Source organism: Cygnus atratus, chromosome Z, assembly GCF_013377495.2.
Source record: "Cygnus atratus isolate AKBS03 ecotype Queensland, Australia chromosome Z, CAtr_DNAZoo_HiC_assembly, whole genome shotgun sequence".
Classification (NCBI taxonomy): Eukaryota; Metazoa; Chordata; class Aves; order Anseriformes; family Anatidae; genus Cygnus; species Cygnus atratus.
The window spans coordinates 60,690,259-60,712,136 of NC_066396.1; the positions used below are offsets into that span (position 1 = coordinate 60,690,259).

General features: G+C 34.9%; 1 protein-coding gene across 2 annotated transcripts in view; it reads left to right on the top strand.

Moving 5' to 3' along the window:
* MAN2A1 (mannosidase alpha class 2A member 1) overlaps positions 1-21,878 on the top strand; it is a 137,629-nt gene that overhangs the window by 43,080 nt on the left and 72,671 nt on the right. For both annotated transcript variants that reach the window (XM_035562590.2, XM_035562591.2), the window contains exons 7-10: positions 198-384; positions 7,783-7,960; positions 11,146-11,348; positions 21,057-21,242. In XM_035562590.2, coding sequence (XP_035418483.1) covers positions 198-384; positions 7,783-7,960; positions 11,146-11,348; positions 21,057-21,242 — 754 coding nt within the window. The remainder of the gene's footprint in view (positions 1-197; positions 385-7,782; positions 7,961-11,145; positions 11,349-21,056; positions 21,243-21,878) is intronic.

Consider the following 21,878-nt stretch of genomic DNA (forward strand, 5'->3'; position numbering starts at 1 on the left):
TATATTAGACTCTTTATTACGTAAAACAGAAACAGAGAAAGTTTCTTCTCTACATAGGCTCCAGATACGGATATTCAAAAGAAGGAATTGTCTTGGTCTGATGTTTTTAATGCAGTTCTTCGATTAAGATCATGGAAATGATTTAGTTTTGGCAAACTTGAGAGCTCATAGTAAAAGTGTGCTCATTTTAATTCCAGATTTGGGATCCAGTACAGATATCCTTTGTCATATGATGCCTTTCTATAGTTATGATGTTCCTCATACTTGTGGTCCAGATCCAAAAATCTGCTGCCAGTTTGATTTCAAACGTCTTCCTGGAGGAAGAGTAAGCTGTCCATGGAGAGTTCCACCAGAAGCCATTCATGCTGGAAACATTCAACACAGGTACAGTTTTTACACATTGTGAAAAGGAAAAACTTAAAAAGCTGGTCAAAGATACATATTACAGGATGTCGCTTCAAATCATCTCACTTTCAAATACTTTCTTTTCCCTATTTTTATCCCTTCTGGTTCACTTTGCTTATGTTCACCTCAGAAATCCAAACAGCAAAGTTGTTGTGGTTTGTTTGTTAGTGAGTTGATAGCACAAACCTTAAAAGAATCTGGAGTTGCATCAACTTTCCTGGTTTCTTTGTTTTGTTTTTGCATGAAAGATCTTTCCTACCACTTTTTGTATTATTTTTTTTTATTTTTTAAACTACAGATCAGAATTCTGGTCTAACTTGACACATCTCAGGATCTGTATTTGGTCAAGGCAGTACTGTCAGCATCAGTGAGCATTTTACTGCTCTGCAGTACCAGTATATTACAAGTTAAAGTATGTAAGTGGCTTTTGGGTGCAGGTGGCTTATTATCTGCTACAGTGTCAGCTGCTGCAGTATCAGAATAATTGTAGGTGGTCATAGTTCTCAAAATTCTTTGAAACTTCCTTAAGTATGAAAAGCAGAAAAAACAATATGCATGGAGTTAATGCTTTGCATCTTTATCAAATATCTTTACTGTTCTTTATTTTACTGTGTATCCATAGGTTTTAGCTACTTTGATGTGGGCCATCAAAGTCATAATTAATATGCATTTTATAATATTTATGCTTATACTTTAGAAGATACAAAACATTCTGTTTAGAGGGTTCTTTTTAAGGTCATTAGATGTAACATTCTGGTAGTGAGTAATAAATGAAAGCAGCATGGAAATAGAGCTTTCCTGATTTTTGGCTATAAATTTATTTAGCACTATAATTGAGATTTGTATAATCCCCCCAAATCTATATTTGGTTTTTACTAATCCACTGGCAATAGGCTTCAAGTACAAAATCCAATTGATATATAAAGATATAAAAAAAGATATAAAAAGATATATAACTCGTGGTTTACTGTAATTTTTGTGAATAGACAGTGATTTGTCTCCTGCCCGTGGAAGACTTCCGGGATAGCATGGTTTAGTATGCTGTAACTGCAATACAGTCAGGTATTTTCCATGGTATATCCTCACAGTAATTGACAACCTGTGGCCTAGGTTTCCTGGACTGGAAACTTTAAATGAATCTGTGTCCTGTGTCTTACGTGTCCTATGTCTTACATGTCGTGTTAAAAAAAAAATAAAAATAAAAAAATGAAATTTAATCCAATTCAGGTTTTTCAAATACAAATATTGATTATTTTTTTTAGCACTGGTCAGAACCAAATTTTAAAGTTTTACAAAGCCACTTCTCCATTTTTAAAATAAATAAATTGAAGATGGAAGAGCTAAAGGTTTTTGCAGAAAGAGATTGTATTCTGTGGTCCTGTTTACTGTCTTCAGGCCTTGTATAACTAAAACCATTTGTGAATTCAAGAGCTGGAAATGTAGTCAGGTGTTTAAAATTATTGTAAATTGCCGAGTATGTTGTATTACAGACAGAGGGATGACTTAGGTTTTAGTCTTGATGCTGCGGTTTTGAAGTGAGCTGCTGTCATCAGAAATGTGATTTGTGATGATGACACATTAAAATATAACATAATTGTAATATTTTAGAGATGGAAATGATAAGAGAAAGTAATTTGAAAGTAGAAAAATGAAAGTTGAAGGTGATGAGAGCAGTAGATAGAAGAATCATATCGAGATAGCTAGTGCTTATCAATAGTAAAAAAAAGGCACACATCTTTAGGTCAGTTTTAAAAAGTAAAATCTTGAATAAGTATCACAATTATTGGAGTCAAATATAAGTATATGAGCAACAGTTCTTGTTTAACAAGTATTTGGAATATGTAAGCTATAACAGTAATGTAGACAGCCTGCTTGGAATGTATTTTAATTAATTAATTAATTAGTTTATTTATTTTGTCTTAATTTATCTCTGAGTTTCCAAGATGCAACTTTTGCGTAACAACCTAAATTAGACCTTGTGTAAGAAATGATTGTTTCATCACGTCACATGGAATCAATAAAAGAAATGAGGTGAACATATAATGAAGCTATGATCAATCCACAGTTATGAAGGTATGATCATCCACAATCATCATTGTGGATGTGGTCTACCTTGAATTCAGTAAGGCTTTTGATACCGTTTCCCACAACATTCTCCTCAAGAAACTGGCTGCTCGTGGCTTGGACTGGCGTACACTTCGTTGGGTTAAAAACTGGCTGGATAGCCGGGCCCAAAGAGTTGTGGTGAATGGAGTCAAATCCAGTTGGAGGCCGCTCACTAGTGGAGTCCCCCAGGGCTCAGTACTAGGGTCAGTCCTCTTTAATATCTTTTTCGATGATCTGGATGAGGGGATTGAGTGCACCCTCAGTAATTTGGCAGATGACGCCAAGTTAGGTGTGTGTGTCGATCTGCTTGAGGGTAGGAAGGCTCTGCAGGAGGATCTGGATAGGCTGGACCGATGGGCTGAGGCCAACTGTATGAGATTCAACAAGGCCAAGTGCCGGGTCCTGCACCTGCGGCGCAACAACCCCAAGCAGTGCTACAGGCTGGGAGATGAGTGGTTGGAAAGCTGCCTGGCAGAGAAGGGCCTGGGAGTGCTGGTTGATATCCAGCTGAATATGAGCCAGCAGTGTGCTCACAGGGCCAAGAAGGCCAACAGCATCCTGGCTTGTATAAGAGGCAGCGTGGCCAGCAGGTCTAGGAAAGTGATTGTCCCCCTGTACTCGGCTCTGGTGAGGCTGCACCTTGAGTACTGTGTTCAGTTTTGGGACCCTCACTACAAGAAGGACATGGAGGTGCTCGAGCGAGTCCAGAGAAGGGCAACGAAGCTGGTGAGGGGTCTGGAGAACAAGTCTTACGAGGAGCAGCTGAGGGAGCTGGGCTTGTTCAGCCTGGAGAAGAGGAGGCTCAGGGGCGACCTTATCGCTCTCTACAGTTACCTTAAAGGAGGCTGTAGCGAGGTGGAGGTTGGTCTATTCTTCCATGTGCCTGGTGACAGGACGAGGGGGAATGGGCTAAAGTTGCGCCAGGGGAGGTTTAGGTTGGATATTAGGAAGAACTTCCTTACGGAAAGGGTTGTTAGGCATTGGAATGGGCTGCCCAGGGAAGTGGTTGAGTCACCATCCCTGGGGGTCTTTAAGAGATGCTTAGATGTTGAACTTAGTGATATGGTTTAGTGGAGGACTTGTTAGTATTAGGTCAGAGGTTGGACTAGGTGATCTTGGAAGTCTCTTTCAACCTAGACGATTCTGTGATTCTGTGATCAAGTTGAAGTATACCAAGTCTCAATATGACCTCTGAAACTTAATCTTTTTCATCAGTTTTCAATAGACAACTGGAAACAGTAGATAACTTGGTGTCTAACGCAGAATTGAAATAGGATGATAGGTATCTAAGAAAAAAATAAAGCTAACACGTTGTTTTTGAGTTGGGCCTGGCTTATTTATGTTTGATACACTAAAAGGAACATGGGAATTTCCATTTTTAAAGCCTGGTTTCAAATAAATACATTAAAATAAAACAAATGCTGTTTTGCTGGATAATGCTAAAAATATTTCTCATTTTAATAGACAAAGTTGGAATATTGTAGGCAAGCAAAAACGTTTCTGATTGGACCTGTGTAACAAAACAAGTTTTGCAGTTCTTATGAAAAAGGGATTTGAGAAATAAAGGAGTAATTGGAAAATCTCTCTCTACATTGTAAGCTTTCCAAGGCAAAGATTTGTAGCACACTAATCTGTCTCACATCTCTGGTTTGTTTTTTAAGACAGGAAAAATGCAGGAGGTCTATTCTACGTGAATCTGAATAAAGTAGTATTTGATATACTTTTCATTAATTCATAGGCGAGGTTTAGGTCACTAACCTTTTTTAATGCTAGAGTTGCAATTAAATTGGTAAAACAGATATTGAATATTCAGGTAGGATAGCTTTTAATTTCAATACTGTTATGGCTAAACATATGTACTGAAGAAATATTCAGTTGAAAACTTAATACTAGTATCTGTTGGATTTATAATTGACTTGCAACTTTAATTGTGATTTGATAGGAAGAAATGAAACAACAGCCTATTTGAAAGTCTGTACTTGTGTAATTAAACTTCAGAACAGTGTAGGTTATAAAGATTGTTGTTGCATATGACCAGTCTTTCAGCTGCATCTTTATGTTGAATTCTGAAGTTCTATCTTTTCAGCAAACTGAAAATCTGTGTTGTAAGATTGGTTACACCAGCAAGAAAACAAAACAGTTTTTTTTTCCCTCCTTGTATAGAAATGAGTTGTTTTTGTTGGGGGAAGCATGGCTTGTTTTGTTGTATATGTCTCTTTCCCATGCATGGAAATAGGAAAGAATGTATACTGCAAGTTCTGTACTTCAGAGGAGTAGAAAATGGGCTTTCTCTCTCTTCCCGTACTGTTCAAAAAACAATTTCACCATTCAGCTTTTTTCTGTGTGTGATTGATCACACCGCTCAACATGCAACTGGCAAGTAGAATTGTACTGATGTGGCATTGGTGGTTCATGATTGCATTTGATTGCCAATTCTTGGGGTTGGCACCCTATTAGGAAGTAATTATCCTGCATTAAGATTCCTTCACAAAATCACCTAAACAGCAAATTGCAAATCATCCAAATGGTTTTGTTTTCTAGTTGAGATTACAGAGCAAGGAGTGAGGCCCTAGTGCTTAATGTGCTATATAGGCTTAAGTAATAGTCATGACTTTACAGTTCCTATTGTCAAACATGTCACCTTGGACGTGCTGTTAGCTGGTGCAAAATCTCTTGTGATTCCCACAGACAGATGGCTGCGGTTCCTCTTCTGACAGAAGGAGGAGGTAAAACAGCCTTTTAAAGTGGTTTTGATATGTTATAAACAAATATTTGGAATTTCTGTGTTAAAAGGAAAGGCTTGTGACGTGAAGAGTTTCTCATGATTTTTCAAACATGTTAAACATTCAGAGATAATCTGAAGGCTTCCCAAAGAAAGATGAAAATTATTCTTGATGTTGTTACTGACTTGTTCTATTAATACCATATTGATGTAAATTCAGTATTGCCAACTTAAGGTGCAGTTAGGATTGCTCTGAATACTAAGAACTGCATAATGTATCTAGTCAACAATTAGTAGAATTTTTAACTTTATGAAAGCAAAGTTGTTGTAAAGCAGAAGCCTTTAAAATGGAGTTGCTGCTGATATGGTATAGTTATTATTACAGGGATAGAAAAAATTTATCATGACTAATCCACTTGGTTTCCGGATTTTTATTCAGGTGTGTAGGATAAAAATATATCAGAATGCACCTTTACCTAAGGGGAAAGAATTCATGAATCATGGTGGAATCTCCGGTGTTTGTTTTGTTTTGTTTTTTACAGATTTTTTTCATCTTCAGCAAATTCTGTCCGAGTGTTCCTGATGACTCTTTCATCAGAAATAATTTCTTCTAATTGAAATAAAATAATAATTTAAGAAGTTGAGAGCAACTTTTCCGTTAATAATAATAACAACAACAATAAATTTATTATTATATTTTATTATTAAATTATTAACAACGAATACATGTTATTAATAAATTAATATAATAAATAAACAATAAATAATTTGTAGTTGTTGTTATTAGGTATACCTGACTTGATACATCAAAGTTTTCATTGGTGTTTTGCAATGAAACTGATATGAAACTTGTTTGCACTGGATCCCACTGCTGCCCTAAAATTATCTTAAGTATTCTATATATTAAAGTACTTTGAAGAAACTGTGAACAACACTGATGAATTTTGCAGTAGATTTGGGGGAGGTAGGGGGAAAACAACTAGAGGAGGACTTTGAGAGATGCCAAAGACAAATATCCTGTTAACTATAACCTTTCTTAGAAGTCCTTTTTTTTTTTTTTTCCAAGAGATTCTAAAATGAAGTATTTTTCTAACAATAGAATGTATGGAAAGTTTAGGCAGGCTTCTTATAAGGTCGAATCAAGTCTTCTGTTACACCAGTTGTTGTATGGGTTGTGTGGAGAAGAAGACTTTATATTAAAATCAGCATCTTGTTGAAGTTGTGGAAAATACTGATAAATACTTGGTAATCTGAGCTATAAATTAGGCCATAGACAGAGGAGAGAGGCAGGAGGAAAGCTGCCGGTTGGGTGTATTCTAACATCAGCAGAATTGCAGATCTTCAACTGAAGATTTTGTGCTGCCTTCTTCCTCCCTCCAGTGTACATTCAGACCTTGTGTTTACTCAATACTTTTAAAATCTGATAAGCAGATGGACAGACCTTGACCTGTTGATCAAATAAATATGGGTTTCAAATATACTGAATTTGTTTTGGTTCTTGCAGAAGTGTTTATATCTTTGAGTATGAATTCAAAGTAAATGATAGTGGACCACTTAGGAGACTTCTGGACAAAAAGCTTATTGGAATATGGAGTTTGCTGCTGTTCTCTCTTTAACACCTTTTCTCATTTATGTCTGTTAGTATTTATATTATGCTTTATACTCCTTACTAGCATTATTCCCATAACTTTATTTACAGAGGATCAACATTTGAAGATTTTGATAGGGACTGTGTTTATGGGGGAGGGAAATGGATCTTTTCAGCAACCCAGACCTCAGACTTTTAACTCTTAATACTTGTAATATTCTGCTTAATGAAAGAACTTATATTTTCCTTGCCAAAGATTGAATAGGTGCCAAAGGAGAATTTCACTGGCTTTTCTGTGTTTCGTTTTTTTGTTGTATTTTTTTGTTTGTTTTGTTTGTTTTAAGGCTCTTTTTTTTTTTTTTTTCTTCAAGGTTAAGAGGGCTTGACTGTAAGACAGGCAAGAAGTTGTCTGGAGGGGGAAGAGTAATTATTAGCAGTGGTCTTCCACCAGATTTTTTTTTTTGCAATGCTGGAGGCTGGAGTTCCTCAAAGATTAATTTATGGGTATTTTTTCTGTCAAGGACATGCAGATATGAAGCAAGGTGTCCATGGGAATTACAAGAGGGAATGAGAAGAGCTTGCTTATTATTTTAAATAAAGGCTAGAGAGGATTAGGATTGTTATCTAAATATAAAACAGGTAAACATAATTTAAACTGAAGGTTAGTTTTGGCACAGGAACAAATTGATGAAGACTGACCTACAGTTTAAGATGGAGCTTGATAAGCTTATTGGAGGATTTAATTAGCATAATGTCTGCAGCAATAGTTGGTTGAGTGTGGTGTCCCAGTGGAGGGAATTGCATCCAGCTTTTTGTTACAAAGTGAAACAAAAAGTTTTGTATGTCTTGTTTAGGGTTACACTAATGCACAATTTGATATCTAAGAATTGTTTCAAATACTGAACTTTATTCTTCTGTCTTCTGAATTGCATTATGTTTTGTTTTGTTTTGTTTTTCCAAGGGCTTGGATGATTTTAGATCAATACAGAAAGAAGTCAAAGCTTTTCCGTACTAAAGTTCTGTTGGCTCCACTAGGCGATGATTTCCGCTATGCTGAGAGCTCAGAATGGGATCAGCAGTATCAGAATTATCAGAAGCTGTTTGATTATATGAATGCTCATCCTGAATTGCATGTTAAGGTAAATGAATTTTTTTTTCTGGATTGTGGAGAAAACAGTATTTATTAGTATTTAATTTTTTTTTTTTTAATTTATTTACCTAGTATGTAATAGAAGGTTAGTTTGTTTAGACAGATTTTTTTTTTTTAGCTTTAACACTTCCTCTCCCTCTAAAGGAAAAACTTTGCCAGTGAAATTGCCTGCTTGAAACCTATAAATAATATCCAAACTAGATTATTTTAGAAAACAGTTCTTTGGGTTTGATTTGTTTAATAGTATTCTCCCCCCGGCCCCAGGCTTCAGGCTTGGTTATTTAAAACTCACAGGGTTTGTTTTTTATTTAAAAGTTTGTTATTTAAAATTATTTGTATTATCAGAAGATAAGGAAACTTTTGTTGCTTTGCTTGTGTCCTCTTGGTTTTATGTCATCTGGTGGCAATAAACAGAAAAAGAAAACAGAGAGGCCATTGCTGGCACATGTTGTTGAATACAATAAAATTGAAGACTAACCTGACTACAAAACGAATGAATTACGAGATGAGACAATATTTTAAATCACTATCTTTGAGTGTTAATATACATATTCATACATTCTGATGTGTAAACTGAGTACTTCAAAGACTTGTACTATAGATGCTTTCTGTGCTGACACCTTTAAATCATTTTTCAGGGTGGGAATGAATGAGAGGTAGTGGAACATAGACTTGTTTTTTCTCGAGTATCAATTGAGAGCATTATTGCTGCTTTCATGTTTGGGCTTTTTAAACGTGGTCAACTCTTTTTCACACTTTTTTTTTTTTTTTCAGTGTGTGTGTACAGTGTTCCCCACACATACCTTCTCTTTTCCCATGCATCTAATAATGGAGATTTGAGTAGTGCATTTGTTCTTCCTACTGGCTTCTGGACTACGTGATACAGATGGCATGACAAATGTGAATGTTTGCTGTGCCTTAGTGGAAGGAGATAGGCCTGGAAAGTAGTCTTTGCTCATCTTGCAGTCACGAGCTTTACTAGACTGTACAGGTAGTTACTCTTCACACACTAACAACAATACTTCATTCCTACTAACCTGTGCTGTGTGAATTCTTCATTGGGACAAAAGTTGAAGGCTCTAGCTCTGTTTTTGTTCTTCAAAGACTGTGTCTGGAAGGTTCTGCTTGACCATTGTCAGGTTATCTAGGAGTCTACTTCATTAGCCTTGGCTTGTCCACCTCAATTAAAGCCTTGGTGATCACGTCAACCCTTGCATCCTTGTAGAAGTATGCTCCTTATTTGTGTATGTAGTTGTTTTTTTTTCCTTTTTATTATTATTATTATTTTAGTTTTTAAAACAGGTGTCGTTTATGCTTGGAAGTATGAGCTTAGCAGCAGCAATTTCACCTTCTGCTGCAGTTTCGTTAGTGGAGTTTCATTTCACAGGCAATTAAGAGGTCAAGGTCAACTTTCTAAGAACCTTGATTATGTAAAGGTTCTGTGTAAAGAGTTCACAGTTCGTCCTTAAGAGCTTTGTTGTCTAGGATATTACTGCTTAAACAAAGGACTGTCTACTCTGCCTCTCTAATCTGATTTACCCTTTCAGTCAAATTTGAGATGTTTATGTAGTGGATATGTCTGTAGCATTGAGATCCTCATGCTACCAGCTATTTTATGGTCCTAAGATTATGTGCTGGATAAAAATCAGTAGTAATACATACAATACAAATACCATAGTAATAGTAAGAGAACTATTTTGCTTTTCAGGTAGTTTAACCTCTCTTACAGAGATCTATTAAACTGAGACTTTTAATATGCCAGTAGAGGACTATTCCAGGTTATTTCACCATTTTTTCACTCACCTGACATGAATTTGAATTTTCTTCAACTTTGCTGATTCCTTCAGTGAGGCTTCCTTTTTCTGGTGTAACCCAGAATGCAGATACGGGATTTCCCTTGGTCTGTTCATTTTTCTTCAGAACTATATATGGGTATATGAAAGTGAGGGACAAGTTTCCTGGAAGTGACTGCTAAGGCAAGGATCAGTAATACTTGGATTTCTGTGGTGATAAGTCATCTTCTCTGCTTTACTGCCATTCGCACTGGGAAGTTACCATACTCTGTCACCTAATGGATACTTGCTTCTTCTGAATGATTTTGAAAAGTGAATACCAAATGCTGAAATAGGACATCTTTATTTTCAGTGTTAAGTTCCTGTTATTTCAAGTCAAAGGAATTGAATTTAAAAAATTGGTCTTAAAAGCTTGTTTTTGTTATTGTAAATGGTAGCACGCTTGTTTATATGCTTGTTGTTGAAACTGAAATACATGGACGTTCCATGACTTAATGATAACTCTTCAAATTAAAACTTGTAGTTTATTTTAAGGGTGTTTGTGGTAACACGGTCTTCTGCACAGTGCTATTCTCACTTTGCTAATTGTTTTTCCACTCCCAAAATCCAGCTTGCCTTCCTTAGGTGCTTTGACAATACCTCTTAATGCTGGCAACATTGACATCACTTCATTCTGCTCCCTTTTTTCAATTTTTTTGCCCCTTAAGTTTGAGGGTACAGTCTTTTGAAGTACCCTGTAAAGGGCTAACGTTACTGCATTATTTTTTTCTGAACATTTTTTAAAGTGACCAGAAGATAATTAATTTTTATGTCCCTCTGTTATGTTACATATCAATGAACAACAATTTCTTTGAATGTAGATTAAAAAAAAAAAGATATTAAAAGGCTAATTTTTAATTTTTTTTTTTAATGTTCTGATCAGCAGTCATCATGGGTTAAACAGAGGCTGTAGATTCTGTAACACAGTAGTGTTAATTTTGAAAAAGCAAGATTGAGACAACTATGTTCTTGTTGAATTACATTGTTACTTATTTAGTCCAGACCTCTACTTATGTAATACTGAGATATTACTTTGCACATGTATTAGACTTACTCATAAGACACAAAAGGATGCTTCTGCTCCTTGTTAACATTTAGCTTGTATTTTAGATATTGATACGTATTTAAAAAGCAAAAACAAAAAAAAATCAGGCCACTTGGAGTGGAAATTCATGAAGAACTTCTGGAAGAACTATTTCCTTTGTCTGAAAACTGTGCAGGGAAACTGCATTTCTGTTGTAATTCTGCTTGAAGACTGGCATGCTCCTAGAATATAAAAGCAAGGATGTTAATTCTCTTCTGATGTCTTAACTATGTCATAGTAATTTTGATTTTCTTTCAGGCCCAGTTTGGAACTTTATCAGATTACTTTGAAGCTCTGCGCAAAGAAAGCAATTTGGGTGAAAAGAGCAGCAGTTCATTTTTCCCTGTTTTAAGTGGAGACTTCTTCACCTATGCAGACAGAGATCATCATTACTGGAGTGGATACTTTACATCGCGACCCTTCTATAAACGACTGGATAGAGTCCTAGAATCCTATTTACGGTAAATACTACTATCCAGCAAATGGATAACGTATGTCTTAACACATGGGAGAGATGAATATATGAAAAAATACATTGGAAAAATGGAAACTTAATTTGGTATGTGTATTCTAAGTTTACTTACAATAAAGGTAGTCTAATAGCCTCCAACTTCAGTTCTCTAGTTACGAAGATTAGCAATGTCCCTAAAATTTTAATAAATTCACAGAAATACAGTAATATTTTTCCATTCAAACAAATAAGTTGTTCTAAGGTAATTCAAGTTACCAGCAAGTCCTGAATCCATGAATAATAGCAGGTAGCATGTCTTTTATTTCTCTGTGTTGGATTTGGATAACTGTCAGATCAGTCTTTGTTCTTAGAGTTCTGCAAGGGTCAGAGGCGGTTTAGAAGTAGCCAGGAACATTATGTGACCTCAGGCTGTGAGGACTGACCTGCTGAAAAGTGTTTGCATCTTTTTTTAAGAAAAAATATTATTGCTGAATTTTGGTAACAGAGTAATTAAACGGTTCTTCTTTGCGGCAGCGGTAGATAGGATACATTGCAGAAAGACTCAGTTGTATTTTAAGGCTCCAGAAGGATATTTTGGACAGGTGCATGGGATGATGTGAACTTTGGACTTCTTACCTGTTCCCAAACTTGGAAATTCTGTTTCCAAAAGGTTACTGTTCAAAGGATGCTTTCTCAAAGGATATATTTTGTCTTTTGGAAGGACCTTTTGGAATATAGGTCCTGCCTCCTGTATCGGAGTGCTGCTTCTATTTTCAGTTCAGACCCTTTTGGGCTGGAGAAAAACTGCACAATGCTGAGCTGTCCTTAAAAAAAAAAATATGTATTTCTGAGCCCTACAACTTTTTGTATTGTGGTATCTGCTGTGGTGGTGGTGGAGGGAGTAGGAGAGGGGTAGTACATAGCATTTCAGAAAAAGAAAAGATACTCAGAAGTGATACTTGATACTGTGTATCAAGCAGAGCGTTTTTTTCATCCTTCCAAGGAATCAAGTCTTTGGCAGTGGAGGCTGTGGAAACTTGGAATGCAGCTTCTCCATGATCTGTAATGTCTGTTTTTCTTGTAATTGAAGTGGCTTTTTTTAGTCTTCTCTCTGAACTCATAAGATTACAGAGTAAGTGATCTGAGGGAAATCAAGAAAATTAGTTAAGAAGAAATGGAAACAATGGGAAGACTAAGAAATATATAAATGAGGGGCTGAGACTAAAAAAGGTGTTTAGGAAGAGATGATGTAACAAAACTTCGAACGTATTGCAGTGAGTAGTAAGGAGAAAGGAAGCTTCACAAGTTTCAAAGCAGGGAGGAATAGGAACCCAAAGAGAGCCTGCAAAAAGAAGAAAAACAAGACCAAAGTTGTGAGGAATGACAAAAACCAAGAAGTTCCCTTCAGCAGGAGAATGTAAAAATACTGTAGTAAAGATAGAGAAATGACTTCTGTAGTGTTTTGGTTTTGGAAAATGATCAGTGCATATGCATAAAGCTTATTAAAATGATGCTGTGTTTTTGTGTTTCATATTGTCTTGATGTTGAAATGTTTTCAGTGTTGGCTTAGTCTTTTCTTCTTATTGCATGTGTTATCTAGTGTGGGCTTCCTGCTCACCAGTTAGTCTGAATGTTGCTCTTCTTGATGTGTGAGCCTTTCATTCTGTACATGCTGCTTTTTAGAATATCTTGCATGCATATTTTTTTTGCTTGTTTTTAAATCTCATTGAAAAGATATCTTTTTATCTGTCACAAATCTGAATCAGTTTTGCTGAAATCTAAGGAATGGTATTTGGACTTGGAGTCAAAACAATTTTAGTAGGATATAGTGTGCTTGCAAAGAGTGTGCACTGTATAACTAGATTTATTTTTATGCTTTCTTTGTCTTGGATTTTTTAACCTTTATATTTGTACAGGTGATACAAGAACGTTTTGCAGTCTTAGTTTTATTGTAACATTATTATGTAATTATTAACATTATTATTGTAATATTATTATGCTATATTTTATTTAATAAATATGAGGGGCAGATTGAAATGGAGATACTTGGTTGAGGTCTCAAAAACAGTAGTGTTTTTTAGCAGAATGGGATGATCAGGGATAGCAGAGGTCTTCAAACATTTTTCATCCTGTCAATAAAAAAAACTTGTGACCAGGCACCCCCGATATAAGTTTGTTCATTAATAATTACAGAATAATTGAGTTGGAAGGAACCTAAAAATATCAATTCAAATTGTCTGTCTGCTTCATGGCTAACCAAAAGTTAAGAGTTTATTATTGAGGTCAATATTGATATGCCTCTCGAACATTGACAGGCATAGGGCATCAAACGCCTCTCCAGGAAGCCTGTTCCAGTGTTTGACCACCCTCACAGTAAAGACGTTTTTCCTTAATGTCCAGTCTGAACCTCTCTTTGTGTAGCTTTGTGCTCTTCCCATTGTGTCCTTTCAGTAGGGAGCTGAGACCGGCACCTCCCTCTCCCCTTTCCCTCCTCAGGAAGTTGCAGAGAGCCATGAGGTCGCCTCTCGGCCTCCTTTTCTCCAGACCAGACAACCCAAGCGTCCTCATCCTCTCCTCACAGTACATGCCTTCCTGCCCTTGTACCAGCTTTGTTGCCCTCCTCTGGATGATTTCAAGTACCTTAACATCCTTTTTATACTGTGGAACCTGGAGATGCACACAATATAATGCACCTCACAATGTGGTTTGCCACATATATATATATTTGCCACATATATATATTATGTGCTCTATAAAACATACACTAAAATAAAAATTAAGGATGAGATAGAGAGGAAATAAATGCTATTTTAAAGTAGTATTTTATTAACAATTTATTAATATTAAATTATCTATTATCAAGTAAGATATTTATTAATGGTAGAAAATATTCTTGCACCCCAGTGGATCATTTTGAACATCCTTTGAGGTGCATGCACCCCACTTCAGAGACTACTGACAGCTGGTTTAAAGTCTGATCTTAAAATGTATAAAACAAAAAGCTCTTCTTGGTCCCTTTTTAAAATTACTGTTTTTCTATCCCCAGTTATATCTGTTCAGGAAAAAATACAAGTTTGTATTGAGGTCTGCAAAATTCAAATATTGCCAACAGCATAGCAAAATTGCAGTTTGATACAGCTCTTAATGGGAATTTGTATCTTACTGTGAACTTATTTTTTGCAAGATTAGTTTTTAAATGCCAGTTCTGAGTTGGATAAACATATCTTCGTATGTTGCCACATGTTTGCAGCCAAATTCTCAGCAAATAACAAAAGTTGTTGTTATTAATAATTTTACTATTTGACAGGTGTTTTGAAAGCAGCTGTGAATCGGATTAGATCTCCATTGATAGCTATTACAAGTGTCATAGAAAGGCAAATTATTTTTTTGTTTTGTCAGTGTTCATGTTTTACTCAATCCCAATATAAATTAAATAATAATAGTAATCTTTCTTTAGTGAGTGATCTGAAATATTTATATGCTCCAGGACTTTCCTTTTTGTGTTTAATTCTTAATTGCTTAGCTCCGTGGTTGCATTTCTGGATCCACAAAAGCTTGGTGTTGTAGTATTTTATGTCAACTAATGATATTTTTGTACTCTGTTAGTACTTTAAATGAAGTTAAGGCAATTCCCATAAGGTGAAGCTTAACTTTATTATCTCCAGAGGCAGGGCAATATAGATATATACCAGTTTGCTTTTCTTGTAGTGATCTTACCAGCCACTGTTATTTTTCTTTCTATAGTACTATGAGTTTATCAGTCACTGTAGGACCCACATTATAGTCCCTTTTACATTCTGACCCTGCCTGGAAACAGTGTTTTATTCTATGAGTAATGATTCTTTGAAATCTGACTAAATTATGAAGGGGGAGTTGTGTTTCATAAGGAAGGCTTTACAGCAAGGATTAACTAGTTTATTACTGGAACCTGTGGTCAAAAGCTGTTGAGTTTACAAGATGTTTGTTAGTTCACCTGTTATTACTAGATAAATTGAAGAGGGTGAAGAAAACTAAACATGGTGTGAACTTGTACTTTTGCACTGGACAGTTTGGACCTTTGCTGACCTGTTCTTTTTTGTATGTGAAGAAAAAAGATTGATATTTTATTTGTGGCTAAATATCTGTAGGGCTGGCAATTTTTTGAGAGAAATAATTGCTTGGTGAGGCCTTCTTTGAAAAGAGCTTAAAAATGTTACTCAGATTGGATGGTATCAGTTTCAAGACTTACCTTAATTTCATTCTACTGTAAAAAAAAGTCAACATCTGTAAGACACGTTCCAGATTTTATTGTTTTGTGAGAACTAAAGACTAGAGATTCTGACCTCATTTTCTTCTCCCATCTGTACTTTTCAGATCGTTACTTTAGGTTTTGCGTAGTAGTTTTAAACAGCAGCTTTAATATTCATTATGCTCAGCAGAGCTTGTTTAAAAAATACGCTGCTAACCTTGCTCAACATTTCATAGTGCTCTGTAGTATGCCACACAATTGAATTTCTAGAATGGGTGCTGAAATGAACAGGTGGCTGATTGCTAAAGTGTGCTATATTAAGACTTTCACTCTGATTTCTTTTTTTGTATGCTGGATGTAGTTTTCTGTAAAATTCAAATTTTAGCAAAATTTAAAACAATTCAACTTTTAAAATTGGAGATATTGAACATGTACAGATTGTAAAATATGTTGAAGCTAGTAATTTACAGAAATGTCTAATGGCATATTGTGTTTACTGAAAATTTAGGAAATCAAAATAAAAAATGTATTACCTATTCTATAAATTTTAATATTCAGGTGGCATAACACAGGTGAAATTGTGACCTTGAATTAAATACTTCATTTTTGTATTAGAGCTATGAAAATATCTATGAAAATTCAGTTCTGACAGATGGAATAAACCTATTTGGGTATTTGACAGTTTAGCTCAAGTGAAATAACTGCTTAGATTTGAAATATGTTATATGGTCTAATAATGTATAAACCAAGAAGAAAACATGTAACATCTAATTTTAAGTGTATTTTATATAAAATACGTATCTTTTTGTGTGTGTGTGTGTGCTAAAAGAAAACCCTGTTAAAACCTTTTCTGAAAATCTAATCAGAATGATTGAGATGTTAATTTGAAATGTTAGAAGCGTTATGCTTACTTTCTGTACAAAACCAAGGATGTTAGAACAACTTACAGTAAAAGAGGGCATTTGTAAGGCTAACAGTGATTGGTAAGTGGCAGCTCTTCGTTCAAAACAAAACAAACCCTTACAAATACTTTACCAAGCATCACGAAAACGTGATTTTCTTAGATCCACTTTATTTTTTGGTTACTTCACTGACATTATGAATAATAAAAAAGCTAACGAGACAGATGTAATTATCTTAAAAATCTTCGATCTTCACTGAAAACATGGCCTTGTTTAATACTGATATTGGAGAAGACAAGATGCGTGGAAAACAGGACAGATAATGTCCTCATACTCTAAATTTCCAATTTCCTGTGTTTGGTGGTGGTAGTTCTTTTTTTTTTTAATTATTATTTTTATTTTCTTGCTTTCATTCACTGTGAGCCAAGAATTTAATTTTATTTTAGCTTTATCAAATTTTCTCAAACTTTTTAGATATTATACTTACTTTTTTCTCATGTTTGTGTTTTTCATTAGTTATGTTGCAGAAAATTTCATGTGAATGGCTTTCAAGTTTATTTGTGGTGTTTACAACTTTGTCTTTACACTTACAATATTCATTCATGTAAGAGTGTCAGTTAACTTCAATATCTGAAAAAGTTACTAGATTTATATGTGAATCTCTGGAAGAAAACTAAACCCTATTTCTTTTGAATTAAATCTAAGCATGTTACTAATATTGTACCTGGAAAGGCTTTAATCCTTCAATAGCATCTGTGAATGACATTTAAGAACAAGATGTGCAAATGAGTTCTTGCCAGTTTAATATGTCTTTCTGAAAAGTTTGCTGTCAGAGGCTTGGAGAAGCTTCAAATATAACATAATAGCTAAGTAAAGAGCAGAATTTGAGTTTTTGTCTTTTTTTATTTATTTTTTCTTTAAAATCATAAGAAATATATTCTGATCATATTTCGTTAATAAGCCTTTTCCTCCAAGCTTTTTGGTTAAATTTCCATTTTGAGCTCTCTTCCATCTGTCTGTACAGCGTGAGTATGTTTGTGCACGTAGAGGAATGAAACAGGAACGGAAGATATCTATCTATATAGATGCAGAAGAACGGATAGCTATCTCCCATTCCAGGTTCAGTCTTCATTTGCCACGGGTGGAAAATTTTAGGTTCTCTAGGAGTACCAGGATTAAAAAGTACTCCACTGCTACTCAATATCCAGGAAACTGTGGTGCAGGATACGACCTCAGGACCTGTATGATGACTGCCTATGAAGATACTTTGTTTCTTTTTTTTCTCCTGTTTTGAAAGGTTTTGGCTTTGTGCATTAGGGAAAGTGCATGAATGTTTAAGAATTGTATTATGGAGATTGTTATTGTTACTTATTTGAGACAGATTGATTATTTTAATATTAAGGCAGAGATAGATTGAAATAGTTTGTGAAGGGTGGTGATGGCAGTGCCCAGAACTTTGTTTAATGTACTAACGGAAAGATCCAAAAAGCAACAACATAGCTGGAGGCAAGTTAGGAAGGCATCCTACAGTTTCATTCATTAGAGATGTAATCAGTGCAAAATTGTTTTAAGTCCACAAAAAAGGTTGTTGAAATAATTAAGGTGCAGGGCAAGAGCCTTGGTCATGCTTTTATCTGTACAGATGGGTAGAATAGGACACATCTTAAGAGTTCAGAAACTCTTTGTAAAATTATTTATTTAGGTTACATGTGAAGGTGACATAAATATAACATGGTATAGTTTTTGAGCAATCAGTGAAGCAATTTTGGTTTATTTGCAGTGTCTTGTCAAGTTAGAGATACAAGGAGAAGTTACAACAAACTGGATAATTTGTAGGTAACTGCTTTAGGCATGCTTCTAATGTGCTGTGGTTTGAAACTGAGGTGAGAAATACCAAGACTTTATACAGCTTTATATGCGGAAATATCTGAGAGAGGTAAATTCTTGCTCATAAGTTAGTGTTCTCTAATATAGTATTTCTTCTCGTTTTATTTCTGGGTGCCTTTCGTCTTTGACTTAAATTATTTCTTCTTTCTTCTTAAATTATTTTAACACTTATAATAATGATTCGACTTGATAGGAAAAGTCTGCATCTAAGAGACTGTTATTCATTAGATCCCAAATATTTGATGTTTATTTTGGAACACAACTCCTAAAGAAAAGGCTATGCACATTTTATCATTACTATATGTGAAAACCATGTGTTAGAAATGGAACTTCTTTCAGTTTTTGAGGCTGTGTGGAAGAGGCAGATGAATTTAGGTGCTTCAGATTTTGCTGAAACTGAACTATGTCCGTATTTACTGCACAGCTTCATTTTAATTTTAAAACTTCTTTTGGTTTTAAAGTTGTGACTTTGTTTATAAATAGTGATTTTTTTTTTCAAATATGGAGGCAAAATGTCAGGGAAACTGTAAAGTTTTTTGTGTTCTCTAATTCTACATATAATTCTCTAATAGCTACAGTTGAGTCAATATTTAGTGGCTAAATCCATTAAAAACAAACAAAAAAAAAGGTAAAGCTTTCAGATAGGGTTTATCCACTTGATGAATGTGCATGTAATGCCTCTTTAACTACATCATACGTGTTTTCCTTTAATGTTAAGTTGTACTAGGATGGAGTACAAGGAATGCATAGATGTAGGAAATTGCACTAACAGCATTAAGATCACAGCTGTTAAGTTTGCACACTAGTACTGAAATTAAAGGAAGTGTAATTTATAATACAGGAGCTTGAGCTTACATGTAGCTTTTCAACATCTATCTTATCTGCGAGATCAAAATCTGAGATCAAAATCTCATCCCTTTCCTCAAATACTGATAATATGACAATGAACAGGGCTATTATCTTTCAATTTTGTTTGATAGTGTTCAGTGGTGGTTATTTGAAGTAAACATTCTCTTTCATCCTTCATTCGTAGAACTTATTCCTATAAAAATGACTTAGGACATGCTACTTGAGGTTTTTACGTAGTTTTCATATGTACAATGCATAAAAACAGACCAGACTGCATCCAAAGGCATTTTTCAGCGTTAGCAATTGATAACAATGCACAGCCTGAGAATCATAGAATCATAGAATGGCCTATGTTGGAAGGGACCTTGAAGATCACCTAGTTCCAACCCCTTTGCTGTAGACAGGGGTGCCACCCACTAGATGAGGTTGCTCAGGGCCTCATCCAACCTGGCCTTGAACACTTCCGGGGATGGGGCATCCACAGCTTCTCTGGGCTACGTGTTCCAGTGCCTCACCACCCTCTGAGTGGAGAATTTCCTCCTAAATTCTAATCTAAATCTCCCCTCTTTTAGTTTATAACCATTCCCCCTTGTCCTGTCATTACCTGATTGAGCAAAAAGTCACTCTCCATCTCTTTTATAAATTCCCTTCAGGTACTGAAAGGCCACAATGAGGTCACCCCGGAGCCTTCTCTTTTCCAGGCTGAATAGCCCCAGCTCTCTCAGCCTTTCTATGCGGGAGAGCTGCTCCAGCCCTCTGATCACCTTCATGGCCCTCCTCTGGACCCGCTCTAACAGATCAGCATTCTTCTTGTGCTGAGAACTCAAGATGAGACTGAGTTTCCTATTTGTTTTAATACCTAATTTAAATTTCAACACAAACACTAATTGATAACTTGGGTAAATGTAGAAGTTACAGTATTTACCACATTTAAAAAAAAATATTTATGTGCTTAGAAGTTAGTTTTACATTTGTTTCAAGAATGTGTTATTTTGCTTTCTTTGCTTTTTATAACATTAATCCATAATTCCTTGGTTTCCTTAAACTATGGGAAACCTTCATTAACCTCGAAGTTTGAAAAGGAATTTGAAACACTTAATTTTTAAAAACAGAACCCTAACATTTTAGGAAAAGGAGATAGGAAAAAAATTTAACAGGTGGTATCCAAGATTTTTTTTTACAGGTATGTGTTAGATATTCTGAAGACTGGTAATTATAATTACTGGTGTTTTTGTAAAATAAACTTTTTGTATACAGAGATCTTACCTATCAGGTGAATGCTTACTGTGGATGAACCACATAAGTCTTCTGGAAAATTTATTTTGCTTACAGTACAAAAGGTAGAATACCTCTATATAGGTATATTACAGATTGCATATTACATTTATACGATACAGGTATTTACAAAATTATGTAGAATTTATGGATTTATGTATTAAAGATAATATTAATTTAATAAGTTGATTTGTGAAATGGAAATTGTCTCCTGTAAGACATTCTATTTTACTGCATTGTTTTAAGATCTAATTTTTATACCTTACACATTTCTGAAAATCGTATACCATCTTGTACTGGCATATTTTTATTTTATAGCTCTATTTTCCATTACTGAAAAACCTTCCAGGAAGCTTACAAGGTTCAACCAGAAGCTGATGAAGTGCAGTAGGGATTTTTAACTGTTTGAAGCTAGCAACAGGTTAAAAAAATACAAGATGAACATTTAAAGAACTCGTTTAAAGAACCAGATATGTGAAAAGATGTGAAAACATAAGCTTATTCTTCAGGTAAAACGTGTGTTGCATTTTGCTTTTTAAACCTATTAAAAATATTTGATTTTTCTTTACGCTTCCAGGACAGCTGAGATCCTATACTACTTGGCTTTGGTACAGTCCAGTAAAGCGGAGAAGATGAGTGTATTTCCTTCAGTGGATAACTACAAATTGCTGACAGAAGCTAGAAGGAACCTTGGGCTCTTTCAGCATCATGACGCTATTACAGGAACAGCAAAAGATTGGGTAGTTGTGGATTATGGCACTAGGTAATTATTTCAAACAGAGATGAACATTTGCTATAGCTAGCAAAATATTCAGTACTTAAACTGTAGTATTATCAGTTACTGTAGTTTCTCCATTGTACTGTATGGTAATATTTCATGGAAGAGCTTGGAAAATCCTATACCTTCTATAATGTTCTCTTTCTCAACATGGAAAATCTTTTTAATGTTTCCAATCTTATACTTAATTTGTATGTTTTTGTTTATTCCTGTTATATCTGGTAGGTATTTGCTTTCTCAGTATTGGCAAAATGTTCTGTTAGCTACTTTGTGGATTTTTTTGAAAAAAAAAGTGTATGATATATGCCTATGTTTAGATATATATCTTTATTATATCTTAGTTCCGAAAATGATTACATATTGGAATGTTAAGCATTAGTGAATTTGATTAATTGAGGTGGGTGATCGACTGTTGATGGTAGAGCATGGCTATAAATAGATTATTATTTAAAATGTCTTTGAACTACTCTTCTCTGTTTAACCTATTACATTCATGGGGAGTATTTTTAAATTCCATAAATGCGTTAATTTTTAAAATCATAGACTAAAAGAGATATAAACATGTACAATGCACTTAATTGTGAGAGAGTATTTGTAAAGTGAAGAAAACCCTTTATTTTA